Consider the following 14,709-nt stretch of genomic DNA (forward strand, 5'->3'; position numbering starts at 1 on the left):
ACTGTTCGAGAGTTAGATGATGGGCCCTAAGTTTCCTCGGATGTCCTCCCATCATGTTTCACTTTGATGGAGGTGCTGCAGCAACTACACGTAAATGAATAAATACTATACTCAGTATAGCAAAGTTAACAATGTCATGATAGAAAGTCTGAAGAAATTCAATTTTTTTCTTTCTGGCCGATCAATTAACAAGTGAAGTTAACTACTGAGTAAGTCAACTGAAATAAAAACCCCAAATTAAGATGAGGAAAGCACACCTGAATTTAATATGGTGGGACATTTATAGCCTCTGTGACAAATGGTGAGCCACATATTTCAATATTTAGATTCCAGTAGTGTTTTAAGATCAAAATGAAGAAAGCCATCATGACCATGGTAGACAAAGAAAAAAACATCAGTTCAGTAACATCATAAAAATAAATTAGGAAACCAAGTGCACAAACCTGACATACCCTGTCATTCATAAGTAAATCTTTGACAATAAAATTTGCAACCACTGATTTCATTGGAGATGCAAACTGATCTGGGGCCAACATAGCAATGTGTCCGAGGGAGACGAGCGGCGTTATTAGCTGTTCTGGGGTGTCAGCATTTAGGCTTTTGCTTAGTGGCTGGAGAAAACAAAATGTAAATGGAAAGAATTTACAAAAATTTAAACTTCAGAAAACATGGATTGAACAGTTCACTGAATGTGCAGTATTTGATTCCAGCTTTAAATTTTCAATGAAGCCAGAAAGATGTTTGCAATAATTTCAGCAGTAAAGATCTTAAATGAGACAAAATTCTTTCCATTACAGACAAGTTATTGACATTTTCAAATAGCAATATACAAACTCAGACAATGCTCGATCTCGTTATTTCTTGTAGAAACTATTTATTGTCTTAAAACTTAAATGCTATATCAAAGACCTGAAAGCTAACTTTGATCTTTCAAAAGACGTGACTAATTACAGCTCATATCAACAGATAATGAGGAAGTGGTCTATAGGTAAAATAATTACTTAGACCAAAAGAAAACAGAAAATTGTATTTTGGTCTTGATGAAATGTCAATCACCACCCAGCAGAAAACCAACCAACCTTATTTCAGTGAAGTCTGGGGTCAAACAAGGCTGCGTCATTGCACCAATTTCTTCTCCAATTTCCTTGCTGCAATATTCCATCTTACCTCCAGCAAATTACCCAAACGCATGGAGATAATCTATGGAACAAACAGCGAAGCTACACTGCCTTCAATCCAAAACCACTCCAGCCTCAGTCATAGAACTGCAGTATGTGATGACTTAAGTGCCTGCACATTCAAGAAAGGAGCTGCAACTCATTGTTGACTCCTGCTCTTAAGTATATGGCCTTACACTAAGCATTCAGAAATCCTCTTGCAACCAACTCCACAGCACAAATGCCAGTGAACTTATTGGCCAGCTCATAACCAAATTTCCTCCTCAGTTTGCTTAGGCTTCCACAGGCTAAAATAGCACGCCTTGCATTGGCTTCCACTTGTGGAAACGACTGCTATGGCAAAGGCCTTGGAGTTCCACATATTGCAAAATTATATTATACTGAACGCTGCTTAGAACGCACAATTAGACTAGAAGCAAACTATCCTCAATCCTGAGGGACTACCTAAGAATTGATGATCAGCACCCTGCATCAACTCAATGCTGTCAAACAATTTACTACTAATGCAGTCAGTTGATCACACTGTTCATGGTTTAAACAAAGAATAATTGAACAAAACTAAGCTTACATACCTCAAAGATCTGTGCCAACTGTACTTCTTTGTTTGTGAAAATGGCATGAATGCAGTGTACAGCTTGCTTCGCCTGGCGAGGGGTACCTCTTTTTGCTTTCTGATGCAGAATGGGAATGAGGGTGCTGCAACAAGAATAATCAAATTACGCTATTAACAAATTTATTTTTCTCAGATCAAATTCAGAATTTAAAAAATTTCTATTGCACATTTTAGTTTTCTTTACTTATATTAGTCATATCCTCCCAACAACATTAACTTTATATAAATTCAAAATGGTCTACTTCATTCCATACGTAAACTTAAACAAGTAATTAGACACAGAAATAAAATATAAAGTAGAATCATAGACTGATACAGCAAACAGATAGATCATTAGTATTATACCATTTCTGCAAAATTCCTTTTCCCCTGTTTTACCCACAGTCTTTTAAGTATTTCCCTACAAATATATGTTCAATTTGCTTTTGAAAATCATTGCTCCACTACCCATTCAGACATTACAGGTCGCAACAAATTGCTGCTTTATAATTCTCATCTTACCTCTGTCTTTTTCCAATAACTGAATTTGTTTCTTCTGGTGTTGAAAAATGCTACTTCAGCAAAACATTTTGAAGGCCTTTTTAAAATCTTTCTTACATTTTCAACTCTCAGTAAAACCATCCCTGCTTCTTTCGTCTCTAACTGAAGGTCTACATCCCTGATTATATTCTAATAAATTCCATCTGAATATCGGAAAAGCCTGACATACTTATTGATGTGCTTTGCTAAGGATTGGAAACAATAATCCAGCTGGAGCTGAAGCAGTGATTTCCAAAGGTTAAGCACATCTTCCTTGTCTTTGGACTTGATTCTTTCGGAAGTAAAACACTGCTCTTGTTCCCACTTTAAAATTGGACCATTTAGTTTATACTGGCTCTCCTTTCTCTTCCTTCCAAAATACATCTCCTCACATGTATAGAAGAGACTCATGGTTTTAGAAGGGAGAGCTGACAGGAAACAGTGAGTAGAAATAAAACAATTTTTTTTTAGAAATTGTTGGAGGATACCAAAAAGATCAGAGCTTGGGACCCAGCTTGTCTCAATACACATCATATATTTGGTTGAAAGGCTCAAATGCAATATCCCAGTCTGCCGTTTCTACGGTTTCCACCTCTGCCTGGAAAACACTTGGCTTTCAGGTGAAATGGTAAAACATGCAAATTGCACATGACAGTCCGAATGGACCAATTACTGAATCAGGTTATCTGTGTATTTCACACATTGCCATGCAAACATAAAATACTTCAATACTATAGAGGGATAGTGCCTATCAGCAGGTAGTGTTCGGCCTAAATCCAAGAACTGAATTTATAAATCATTCCCTATGTCAGCTGTATTTGTTATCAACACCACTGCGAGGTGGAACAGTGACAGTGCATGCACAGTGACACAGGCTTGAAGTGCTACATAACTGCAAAGGTATGGAACTGCAGCTGCCAGGAACAAAGTTGGAACTGCATATGTAATGAGTTTGCAGATTTGGTTCAATTTAAAACTGACACCTGAGCAGTCAGCCAGGGGAGAAATGGCTCCCAGGCTGTGGATAGTAAGAGTGACAGGAACAACAGTTGCGACAGCAAGCGGTGCTACCAGTCAACTTTTGACTGTATTTAAGACAGAAATATCATTGCTTGTTTTCACTGTTTCAAAGCTGTCTTGCTTCTTTCCTACGATAAGGTGGACAGTACCTTGTGGCAAAATGAATGTAACTCAAATAATAAATCTTCCTACTTCTCATGCACGAGAAATACTCCAACATATCCATGCATGCCAAAGATTGCCATCTTTGCATTCAGGTCAATTGCATCATTTGATGTCACTGGGTTTTTAAGAAGAGCATGTGATTTTTTTTCAAAATGTACTTTTCTCCTTTATTACTGAACTTGCAGGAGGTTCTGGTCCAAGGTTGAAGGTTCACAGTTGCTTGTAAAAAGTATTACATAGGACTTGAGTCAGGCTAGGTAACTGGAAAATAGCACCAATGGATTCAGGTGTGGCCGAGAAAGGAAATGGGTAAGATGCACTTCAGGGAATAACCAAAAGTTGAAAAAGGATAATAAAAAGGTCTCTTTTATATCTTTCCCCTCTCAGCTTAAACCTATGCCTTCTAGTTCTGGACTCCCCCACCCCAGGGGAAGAGACTTTGTCTATTTATCCTATCCACGTCCCTCATGATTTTATAAATCTCTAAGGTCATCCTTCAGCCTCCGATGCTCCAGAGAAAACAGCCCCAGCCTATTCAACCTCTCCCCATAGCTCAAATCCTCCAACCCTGGCAACATCTTGTAAATCTTTTCTGAACCCTTTCAAGTTTCACAACATCTTTCAGATAGGAAGGAGACCAGAAATGCATGCAATATTGTGTACATGTATGGAATGAGCTGCCAGAGGAAATGGTGGAGGCTAGTATGATTGCAACATTTAAAAGGCATCTGGATGGGTATATGAATAGGAAGGGTTTGGAGGGATATGGGCCGGGTGCTGGCAGGTGGGACTAGATTGGGTTGAGATATCTGGTCAGTATGGACGAGTTGGGCAAAGGGTCTGTTTCCATGCTGTACATCTCTATGACTCGAAAAGATGAAAGTGACTACACAATGGAAAACAGTATATATGACAGGAACAGTCTTTTTTTGCAGGAACAGTCTTTTTTTGTTTTTGCGATATAGGCATGTCTGGGAAGGCCAGTATTGCTTGCCCATCCCAACTCCCCTTGAGTTATTTCAAAAAGTATTTGAAGAGTCAATCACAATACTGTGGCTCTACAAGTCACTAGTAGACTAACACAGTTAGCAAGTACAATTTCTTCCCTGAAGGAAATTTATGAATCAAATGAGTCTTTATGATAATTGACAATAGTTACATTGTTGCAATTAGCTTTCAATATTCAAGTTTACTGAATTCAAATGTTACAAGCTGCCACTGGAATTTGAACCCATTCTCCCAGAACACTAGCCTGGACGTTTGGATCACTCGTCCAAAGATATTACCACAATGTCACTGTTTATCGAGAAAGAGAGATAGATAGATAGGAGGACAGTATGATTGGAGTAGAACTGGGTCGAGGACACCTAAGACTCTGTTTCAACATTGCAATTGCTGCCAATGACTTCTCCAGTTCTTTACTCTAAGCATCCTTCCACCTTACCTGTAACACTCCCAAGATTTGATGAGCCAGAACACATACAAAATACAACCAAAGGAAACAGTATCAACAGTAGACAGTTTGGTCCCTTCAGACTGCTCTGCCATGTAATACAATTACGACTGATCCAACATTCCTCATGTCCACTCTTCTACCTTTCCCCATAACCTCTTGGTACCCCCATTAATCAAGAATCAACCTCAGTCTTAAATACACACATGAATTCTGCCTCCAGAACTATCAGTTGCAAGGAGTTCCAAAGATAATCAACTCTCTGAAAGAGGATATTCCTCCTTATTTTAGTGTTAAATGGTCACTCCTCTAATTTAGATCTGTCCTCTGGTCCTAGATTCTCCCATGAAGGGAAACATCATCTCAACAGTTACCTTGTCAAGCAAATTCTTTATGTTTCAACAAGATCACTCTCGTTCTTCTAAACTGCAGTGATTTGAGCCCCAATCTGTTCAGCCTTTGCTCTTTAGACAATCCATCCATACCAGGGATAATTCTAGTCAACCTTCTTTGAACCACTCCTAATTAAATGATATCTTTTCTTAAATAATGGGACCAAAACAGCTCACAGTACTTCAGATGTGGCTTTACCAACACCTTGTGTAGTTGCAGTAAGACTTCCCTACTCTTATACTCCACCCCCTTGAAATAAGGATCAATATTCCATGAGGTTACCTGCTACATCTGTGTGCTGGCTTTCTGTTTCATGCACAACTTGCCCCAAGTCCTCTTCTGTTGCAGTTTTCTATTGCTTTTCTCCATTTAAATAATTTTGCGTTTTGTTCTCCCTTCTACAATAAACTACTTCACAACTTCCCATATTATACTTAATTTGGTAAATTTTTGCCCACTTAGGTAACCTATTCATCTACAAATGGGGCTACAATACATTCACTTCCTTCTTTTCAAGTCATTAATGCATACAGTAAATAGTTGTGGTCCCAGCACTGCTCCCTGTGGAACCCCAATGGTTACACATTGCTGACTTGAAAAAGAACCCCCATGTGCTGTTTCTTGTCTATTAATGAGTTCACTGTGCACAGCTGAGACTTGTCCAGGAAACTCAAATAAATTAGTCACAAAGCCATGCTAACTTTGCTTGATTGGAAAGAAGAGGAAGAGGAGAAACAATGTGATGCAACTACAAAATGACAAGTGGAGCAATTCTGTCACACACTAAAAAGTATCTAGCAAGGCAGATGGCATACACTAACTTATCAAGATCAATACTACAAGACATCTGCTTGCGCATGCATATGTTTTCTACAATTGCATTATCGATAACTGAGTACTTGAAACAATATTTTGCACACTTTCCTTTGCACAATAATGTTTTTGTCCAAATATGTACTTACGAACGAATTTGTAGAAGGTCAGTCTCTATTTTGTGTCCAGTATTTCTGAAGATTTGAATAGCAGCTTCAGCTACTTTATCATCCTCCATCTTAAGACATTGTAACAGTGATTCATAGGTCTCTGAAGAGTGGAAGGAGGTGGGATGTGTGAATGATAAAACCTGTGGGACAGAGATTAGGAGAAGATAATAAAACTTTCAATTGTCATTTTTTAGCGTAATAGCCTTTGAATAAGCCATCGTACCTTTCTTTTATTTAACAGGAACTAGCACATTACAACAAAACTAATTCAGTGTTGTTGCATATTACTGAAAGATTCATGAAACAAGAATGATGTTAGACAACAAAGTAAAATAGACATTTGCTAGCACAGAACTTCATTTTTCTGCAAAAAGAGACATACTGTCAAAGCTTTTCAACTTGCACTTGGGCACATGAACACAAAATTTCAAAGGTAGCATCTGTAAAATGCCATCTGCAAAGCTGTGATAAGAAATTTTAAAAACTAGGCTAATGTTAACCAGGTGCCCAAATATACTGGCCATTCACTGTGCATGCACATCACTCACTCTCATTCAGTTCAGTCAGCTGATGAATCAGTACTACTCCATGTTACACATCACTCAGAGATAGCACTGAAGGTGGCAACAGCACAAAATGTGGGGGTCCTAAATGTCCATCATCAAGAATGGATTGGTAACACCATTAAGCTGGCTGAATCTTAAGGACAAAGCTGGGTCTGCAGCAGATGCTGAAGGAACTAACAAGAGAGAAAAATCTACTTGATCCCACCGATCTACCTGTCGCAGTTGCATCTGTAAACAACAGTATCAAAACAGTGACCAATGCGCAGACCTTATGCAGACAAAGTCTCAACTTTACAGGGAGGATAACTTCCATCTCGTTTTGTGGTACTACCAGTGTGCCAAATGGGACATACTTGAAACAAACATACCAACTCAAAATTGGGCACCAATGAGGTGCTGTGGGGCACAAACAGCAGCAGAATTGCATTGACACATTATCTGTAACCTTACTGCATGGCATGTCTTCCAGTCTAACAGAATCACCAGACTGGGTTATCAAACTTGATTCAATGAAATATGCAGGAGCAAAAACAGGCATACCTACAAATATGGTGTCCACCTGCTCAAATCACAACATATGATTAGTGTGTGTAGACATGGCTAAGGAATCCCACAACTAACAGATCGGATCCAAGATCTGCAGTCCTGTCACATCCAGTCACGAATGGTGGTGGACAACTAAATAACGAACAGTAGGAAATAGTCTATCCTCAGCAATTTTGGGGGTGGTGGTGGTGGGGGCAGAAGACAAAATAGCACGGATGCTCCACCTTGACTTATTCCTGAGGTCCCCAGCATCACAGATAGCAGTCTTCAACCAACTGAATTCACGTTATGTGGTGTAAAAAAACATGAGGAGGCAATGGATACTGCATAAGCTGGAGGACACTGACAAAATTTGATAAAACTATTGAAGGTAGGTTCTACAACTGGTCACATTCTTAGCCAATTCAATAGTTACTATGCTGGCATCGACCCGACAACGTGGTAAATTGCTCAGTTACATGTGCTGTACCAAAGCATGACAAATCCAACCCAACCAATCTATTCGTCAATTCACATTCATTCATAATGTGATGCAATCAAGTGTCACTTGCAAAGGAATAAGCTGCTCATTTGACTTTCAGTTTGGGGTTCTGACAGGTTCACGCGGTGCCCTGATGTCAAGGTAGCATTCACTAAATTTGGGATCAAGGAGCTCTAGAAAAATTGGATTCAATGGCGGGGGGGGGGGGGGGATTCTACAGGTTGGTGTCATACCTGGCACAAAGGAAGATGGTTGTGGCTGTTAGAGGGTTAGATTACTTCGTGTGGAAACAGGCCCTTCGGCCCAACAAGTCCACACCGACCCGCCGAAGCGCAACCCACCCATTCCCCTACATTTACCCCTTTTACCTAACACTACGGGCAATTTAGCATGGCCAATTCACCTGACCTGCACATCTTTGGGCTGTGGGAGGAAACCGGAGCACTCGGACGAAACCCATGCAGACACGGGGAGAATGTGCAAACTCCACACAGTCAGTTGTGACCTCAGTTACAGGACATTACTGCATGTGTTCCTCAGGATGGTCTCCTAGGTCCAACCATCTTCAGCTGCTTCATCAATGACCTTTCCACCATGATTAGGTCAGAAGTAGGGACATTCACTGATGATTGTACAATGTTCAACATCATTCACGACTCCTCAGATGCCGAAGCTATCAATGTTCACATGCAGCATGACCTGGACAGCTTCCAGGCTTAAGCTAAGCATCACCATTTAAGTAACACTTTTTGTTTCTCATACTGAAGTGTATAACTTCATATTTAGCCATGTTGTACGACAGCTGCCTTCATTTTTCCCACTCACTCAACTTAACTACATCATGGTGAAGTCTCCTTGCATTTTCCTCACAAGTCAAGCACGCTCCCCATGTCGTGATCAAACTTGGAAATGCTGCATTTGATTTCTTCATCCAAATTATTTCTAATTATGCTTAAATAGCTGGTTTCAAACAGTGAGCCTTGCATTACCCCCCTTTAACTGCTGCCACCTGGAAAAAGACCAATTTATTCCTGTTGTTGTCTGTCTGTCAAACCAATTCTCAATCCATGCCTAAATATATTATATACTTTACCGTTAATTCATTTGTGGGACATAGGTGTTGCTGGCTGGCTAGCCTTATTGCCTGTTTCTGGTTGCTCTTAAAATATATGACCTCCATCCCATGTGTTTCATTTTGCCCACTGACCTGTTATATGGGACCTCATCTAAATCCAAATACAACACTTCCACTGGTTCTCCCTCATCTATATTACTAGTTACAGCCTGAAAAAAAGTTAACTGGATTTGTTAAGCATTATTTACCTTTCTTAAACCCATGGTGACTTTGTCCAATCCATTTAATGCTCTCCAAGTGTTATCACATCTTTCCAGTATTTGAAAAGGGCAGTAGACAAAAGATGTGGAATTATAGACCGGTTAGCTTAACATCTGTAGTGGGGAAGATGTTTGAGTCTATTATCAAGGAAGGAATAGCAAGGCACCTCGATAGAAATTGTTCCATTGGGCAGACGCAGTATGGGTCCATGAAGGGCAGGTCATGTTCAACTAATCTTTTGGAATTCTATGAAGACATTACAAATACAGTGGACAACGGCATCCAGTAGATGTGATGTACCTGGACTTCCAAATGGCCTTCGACAAGGTGCTGCACAAAAGGCTGCTGCATAAGATAAAGATATATGACGGCATGGGTAAAGTATTAGCATGGATAGAGGACTGGTTGACTAACAGGAAGCAACGAGTGGGGATAAATGAGTGTTATGCTCGTTGACAATCAGTAACTAGTGGTGCACCTCATGGATCAGTGTTGGGGCAGCAATTATTCACAATTTACACGATGATTTGGAGTAGGGAACAATGTGTCATGTGTCAAAGTTTGCAGATGACACTAAGATAAGTAGCAGAGCAAAGTGTGCAGAGGACTGTGAAAATTTGCAGAGGAATGTAGATACTTTGAGTGAGTGGGCAAAGGTCTGGTAGATGGAATACAATGTTAATAAATGTGAAGTCATTCATTTTGGGTAGGAATAACAGTAAGGAGGACTATTACCTGAATGGTAAAAAGTTAAAACATGCTGCTGTGCAGAGGGACCTGATGTCCTTGTGCACGAATCTCACAAGGTACAACAGGTAACTAAGAAGGAAAATGCAATTTTGACCTTCATTGCTAAAGGAATTGAACTGAAAAGCATGAGGTTATGTTGCAGCTGTACAGGCTGCAGGTGAGGCCACACCTGGAGTAGTGCATGCAGTTTTGGTCTCCAACTTGAGAAAGGATGCACTGGCATTGAGGGGGGTACAGAGGAGGTTTACGAAGTTGATTTCTGAGTTGACGGGTTTGGCTTATGAGGTGAGACTGAGTAGACTGGCATCATATGGATTAGAATTTAGAAGAATGAGGGGTGATCAACAGAAACATTTTGAATTATGAAGGGAATAGATAAGATAGAAGTAGAGAGGCTATTTCCAATTGTGGGTGATACTAGGTCAAGAAGGCATAGCCTCAAAGTTAAGGGGAGCAGAATTTAGGACTGAATTGAGAAGGAACTTCTTCACCCAGAGGGTTGTCAATCTATGGAATCCCTTGCTGAGTGAAGCAACTGACACTATTTCAGTAAATGTTTTTAATGCTAAGATAGGCAATGATTTTAAACAACAAACAAATTAAGTGTTACGGTGAGAGGGCGTGTAAGTGGAGCTGAGGCCACAAAAAGATCAGTCATTATCGTATTGAATGGCGGAGGTGGCTTGAAGGGCCAGATGGCCTACCCCTGCTCGTAATTCTTATGTTTTAATAGGCTCCAGCATTTTCACTATTACTAATGTGAGGCTAACTGGTCTGCAATTTTTTTTCTCCTTTTTTAAAATGGCGGTGATACATTTGCACCCTGTAGGAAATGCTCCAGAGTCTACAGAATTTTGGAAGATGACCACAATGCATCCAATATTTTCAGAACTCTGGGATATCAATTATCACACACTGATGATTTGTCAGCCTGTAATCCCATTAATTTCCCTTGCACCATTTTCTCACTAATACTGACTAGTTCCTTGGTACATTCTCTGAAAACCAATCCAAAACTAATTTGCTGATCAATCAGTACACCTTCTTGTGCAGTATAAAATGTCGTTCATTTTGAAATTAGGTAATCTTGTATTGGTACTGTTGAGTGCAGGACAGTCTTGGCACTGTCTCTTTTCTTCAGCATTTCTGAAGTGAAATTAGGTCAGTCTGCCAAATTATAGATATTAATTGCATTTATAGAAAGGTCTTCACCCTTCTTAGAAGTCTTACATCAACTGAAGTGTTGAAACACAAAGCTCAAAAGTAACATTTAAATAAAAATGGAGTCTAGAGCATTGCTTTCAGAAATATGGATAGATGCATACCTTAAGCAACTCCAAGCCTGCCCTGATTGCAGAATCGGGGGTCACACCTTCCTCTTCATCATCTGCAGTCCCTTCTATAGATTTGTTCATTAGTTTCACTAAAGAACTGCAAAATGTACAAAGCATCTGTAGTTTAATACAGGCAGTAACGTGAATGAAGACAAGTTAATCCAAAAAATGCTGCCGTTTCTGTGAACTATGCAATTCAGGGAGTCAATCCAAATATTTTTAAGAAATTCATTAATGGAACACGAGTATTACTGAGCAGCCCACTGTTTATTGCTGCCCTCTAGCTGCCCAGTTTCCATGTTTCCCTTCAACCTACAAGCATTCGTATTTTACTTTAGAATCCATAGAATCCCAACAAGCCCTTTGGCCCAAGTCCGCACCGACACTCTGAAGAGTCATCCACCCACACCCATTCCCCTACCCTATTACTCTACATTTACCCCTGACTAATGCACCTAACCCACATATCCCTGAACGCTATGGGCAATTTAGAATAGCAACTTCACCTAACCTGCGCATCTCTGGATTATGGGAGAAAACCAGAGCACCCAGAGGAAACCCACACAAGCACAGGGAGAATGTGCAAACTCCACAAAGACAATTGCCCAAGGCTGGACTCGAACCTAGGGAACCTAGGTCCCTGGCGCTGTGAGGCAGCAGTGCTAACCACATAGCCATCCATTTTGTGTCAATGGATGACAGAATTGCAAATTGTTTTAATTATCAAAGGCTGATTTGGAGGTTATGAAGAAAGATCCAGAATCACGGCCTACATCACAAGTGCAAAGGTAGGCAGACTAGTGGTAAAATATTTCAGAAATACTGCAAAATAAAAAAAATTGCTTCAAGTGTCATTTTGGTAACATGTCAGGCAATTGCTGACAAGTCTGGCTCAAATTATTTTCTAGTTAAACTTGGCAAGAACACAATTGTCTATGTCCATGTCCTTTTCCTTAAATATTAGTTGCAGTGAAGAAGTGCTTCATCAATTTAACAGTAATAATTCTATAAGGGACTGTCATCGTCAATGTAGTTTCCCAAGACATTGGATGATGATCATACCAACAGCACAACCAGCACTCTACTCATGCCACAATGAAGATAACCATCCATTGTGTAGCTAAGACAATCACTGGGAACAGTTACTTCATTTCACTTGACCTCAAGATCAGTCTGAGAAACTGGACTCAAAACTGCACTTACAGTATAGAAACACCTACTTCCCACAAGAGAATAAAAACACTTGGACACGAATGCAAAGCAAAATGATTTAGTAGCAAAGCTCAAGACGCAGTATAATTACAACATGTAAACATTATACATTAAATCAATTTAACTTTAAAAAAATTACAAATTCAGAACCAGTGACACAGTGAACTTTGAATTGTTGCCAAACTTCAATAGAAGGGAAAAGTTAATCAATATATGTTAACAGTTTGAGAAGATTTGTAGCTCAGGTTGAGGTCCTCAATGTACGTTTGCTCGCTGAGCCGGAGGGTCATTTTCAGATATTTTGTCACCCTACTAGGCAACATCAGTGAGCCTCCAGTAAAGCACTGCTCTCAACCTAACTAAATGACATCTCTCACTACCCTTCCTGCAGTTCAAGAGTTTCTTCTGAAAAATATTAAATGCCTCAGGAAAAGTTTTAATACTGAATTTATTGCTTCAGTTAGTATTTTGTTTAACTTTATTTTGTTCTGTATTTGTGCTTTTTCCCCTGAACTAGTAAGCTCATTTTGACTTCATTACTGTCATGCATTCTTGCAATCATTAAAAAAACACCAAAACACACAAGCCAAAAAGAATGCTGTGATCAGAGGTACATGCAAAAACTGTCAAATTTCTAAAAATCTCTAAGTACAACTTGTACTAATGAGACAAAACATTTCAGTGATAGCATCCCAGAGGTGTTTAAAAGTTACATGAGACATCCCTGATCTTGTGATACAAATTCATATGTAATATAGCACTTATCAATTACTTAATATTTTAGTGGCCTCACAACTCTTTTGTAGAACAAACTATTAAAGTCACATAATAAATATTTCAATCATACACTTAGCATCAACAAAAGTTTGTAAAATACAGTTTGACTAAATAGCAAATATTACAAAAAAACATACCTTATGGCTTCCGAATCGATGTGTACTGGTGCAATCCTCTCCAGTAAGAATTTCACCATTTCTAGGAAGGGATTAGTGGGCTGCTTTGGATTTGCTAGTTTACGTGTAATTTCCCTCTAATTAAAGGAAAAGTGTACTGTTTAATGATAACATATGGATGGTGCCATTGATAAAGCTTGTCAAGCAGTATCATTTTTTAATTCATTCATGGAGTGTAGCTGAGCGTTTATTACCCGTTCATGTTAGCCCTTGAAAAAGAGGTGGTGAACCACCTTCTTGAACTATGTAGCCAAGCAAGTGCTGATTGACAACACCAGTGATGACCTATTAGTTTACGGATGATTGAGAATAGACTGATGATGTAACAATTAGCAAGTTGAATTTGTGTACACAGGGCTTACTTGGAAAAGTAGTTATATTGTTGGAAAGATGCCAGTGTTGTACATTGTCAATGCACATTACAATGAAGTTTGAAGACATGAGCTGATTATATAACTAACCACTTGTGTTTTTACTAAGTGTTTGAAACTACCATGACATCATTTCACAAGAAAATTATTAAGTCTTTATTGGGGTTGTTGCTTTTTACTTTTCATCATCCAGGTCAATTTGAAAGCAAAACATGAATTTACCCCAACTAATGTGAAAAGTTCATACATTGTTCTAGTCTAAGCATATAATTTTAAATCAATTTTTGAGAATTTCATCATAGAATGGGAAAATTTCAAGTGTTTGCAGAATAAGAAATCACCAGTTAGACTATACACCACGTCACTGCTGCTTACAAAGTTGAATAAAAAGTTGATTTTTGAGAGTTAGGAATACAATTCATATGAAGGGAGTTGTACAAAGAATTATTTTTAAATTTAGATGTTACTTTAAGGATCTTTCCTCAAGTATGCCTAACCATTACAAAAAGACCAAAAGACATAGGAGCAGAAATTAGGGCATTCAGCCAATCAAGTCTGCTCCACCATTCAATCAAGGCTGATAACTTTCTCAACCCCATTCTCCCGCTTTCACCCTGTATTCCTTGATCCCCTTGATACTCAAGAACCTCTCTATCTAACCTATATTCAATGACTTGGCCGCCACAGTCTTCTGGAGCAATGATTTCCACAGATTCAATACTCTCTGGCTGAAGAACTGTCTCCTTATCTCTGTTCGAAAAGGTCTTTCCTTACTCTAAGGCTATCCCCTCTGGTCCTAGTCTTTCCAACCAATGGAAACATCTTCCCAACATCTA

At 39.2% G+C, this 14,709-nt stretch overlaps 1 protein-coding gene across 7 annotated transcripts in view; it reads right to left on the reverse strand.

Annotated features, from left to right (window-relative positions):
- Positions 1 to 14,709, reverse strand: part of pds5a (PDS5 cohesin associated factor A) — a 224,731-nt gene that overhangs the window by 59,307 nt on the left and 150,715 nt on the right. For 6 of the 7 annotated variants that reach the window (XM_072567821.1, XM_072567817.1, XM_072567820.1 and 3 more), the window contains exons 17-21: positions 13,464 to 13,579; positions 11,329 to 11,434; positions 6,304 to 6,464; positions 1,751 to 1,874; positions 444 to 611 (exon numbers count right to left, since the gene is read on the reverse strand). In XM_072567821.1, the coding sequence (XP_072423922.1) occupies positions 444 to 611; positions 1,751 to 1,874; positions 6,304 to 6,464; positions 11,329 to 11,434; positions 13,464 to 13,579 (675 nt within the window). The remainder of the gene's footprint in view (positions 1 to 443; positions 612 to 1,750; positions 1,875 to 6,303; positions 6,465 to 11,328; positions 11,435 to 13,463; positions 13,580 to 14,709) is intronic. The other variant, XM_072567818.1, reaches the window with a different exon arrangement.

Source organism: Chiloscyllium punctatum, chromosome 1 (assembly GCF_047496795.1).
Source record: "Chiloscyllium punctatum isolate Juve2018m chromosome 1, sChiPun1.3, whole genome shotgun sequence".
Lineage (NCBI taxonomy): Eukaryota > Metazoa > Chordata > Chondrichthyes > Orectolobiformes > Hemiscylliidae > Chiloscyllium > Chiloscyllium punctatum.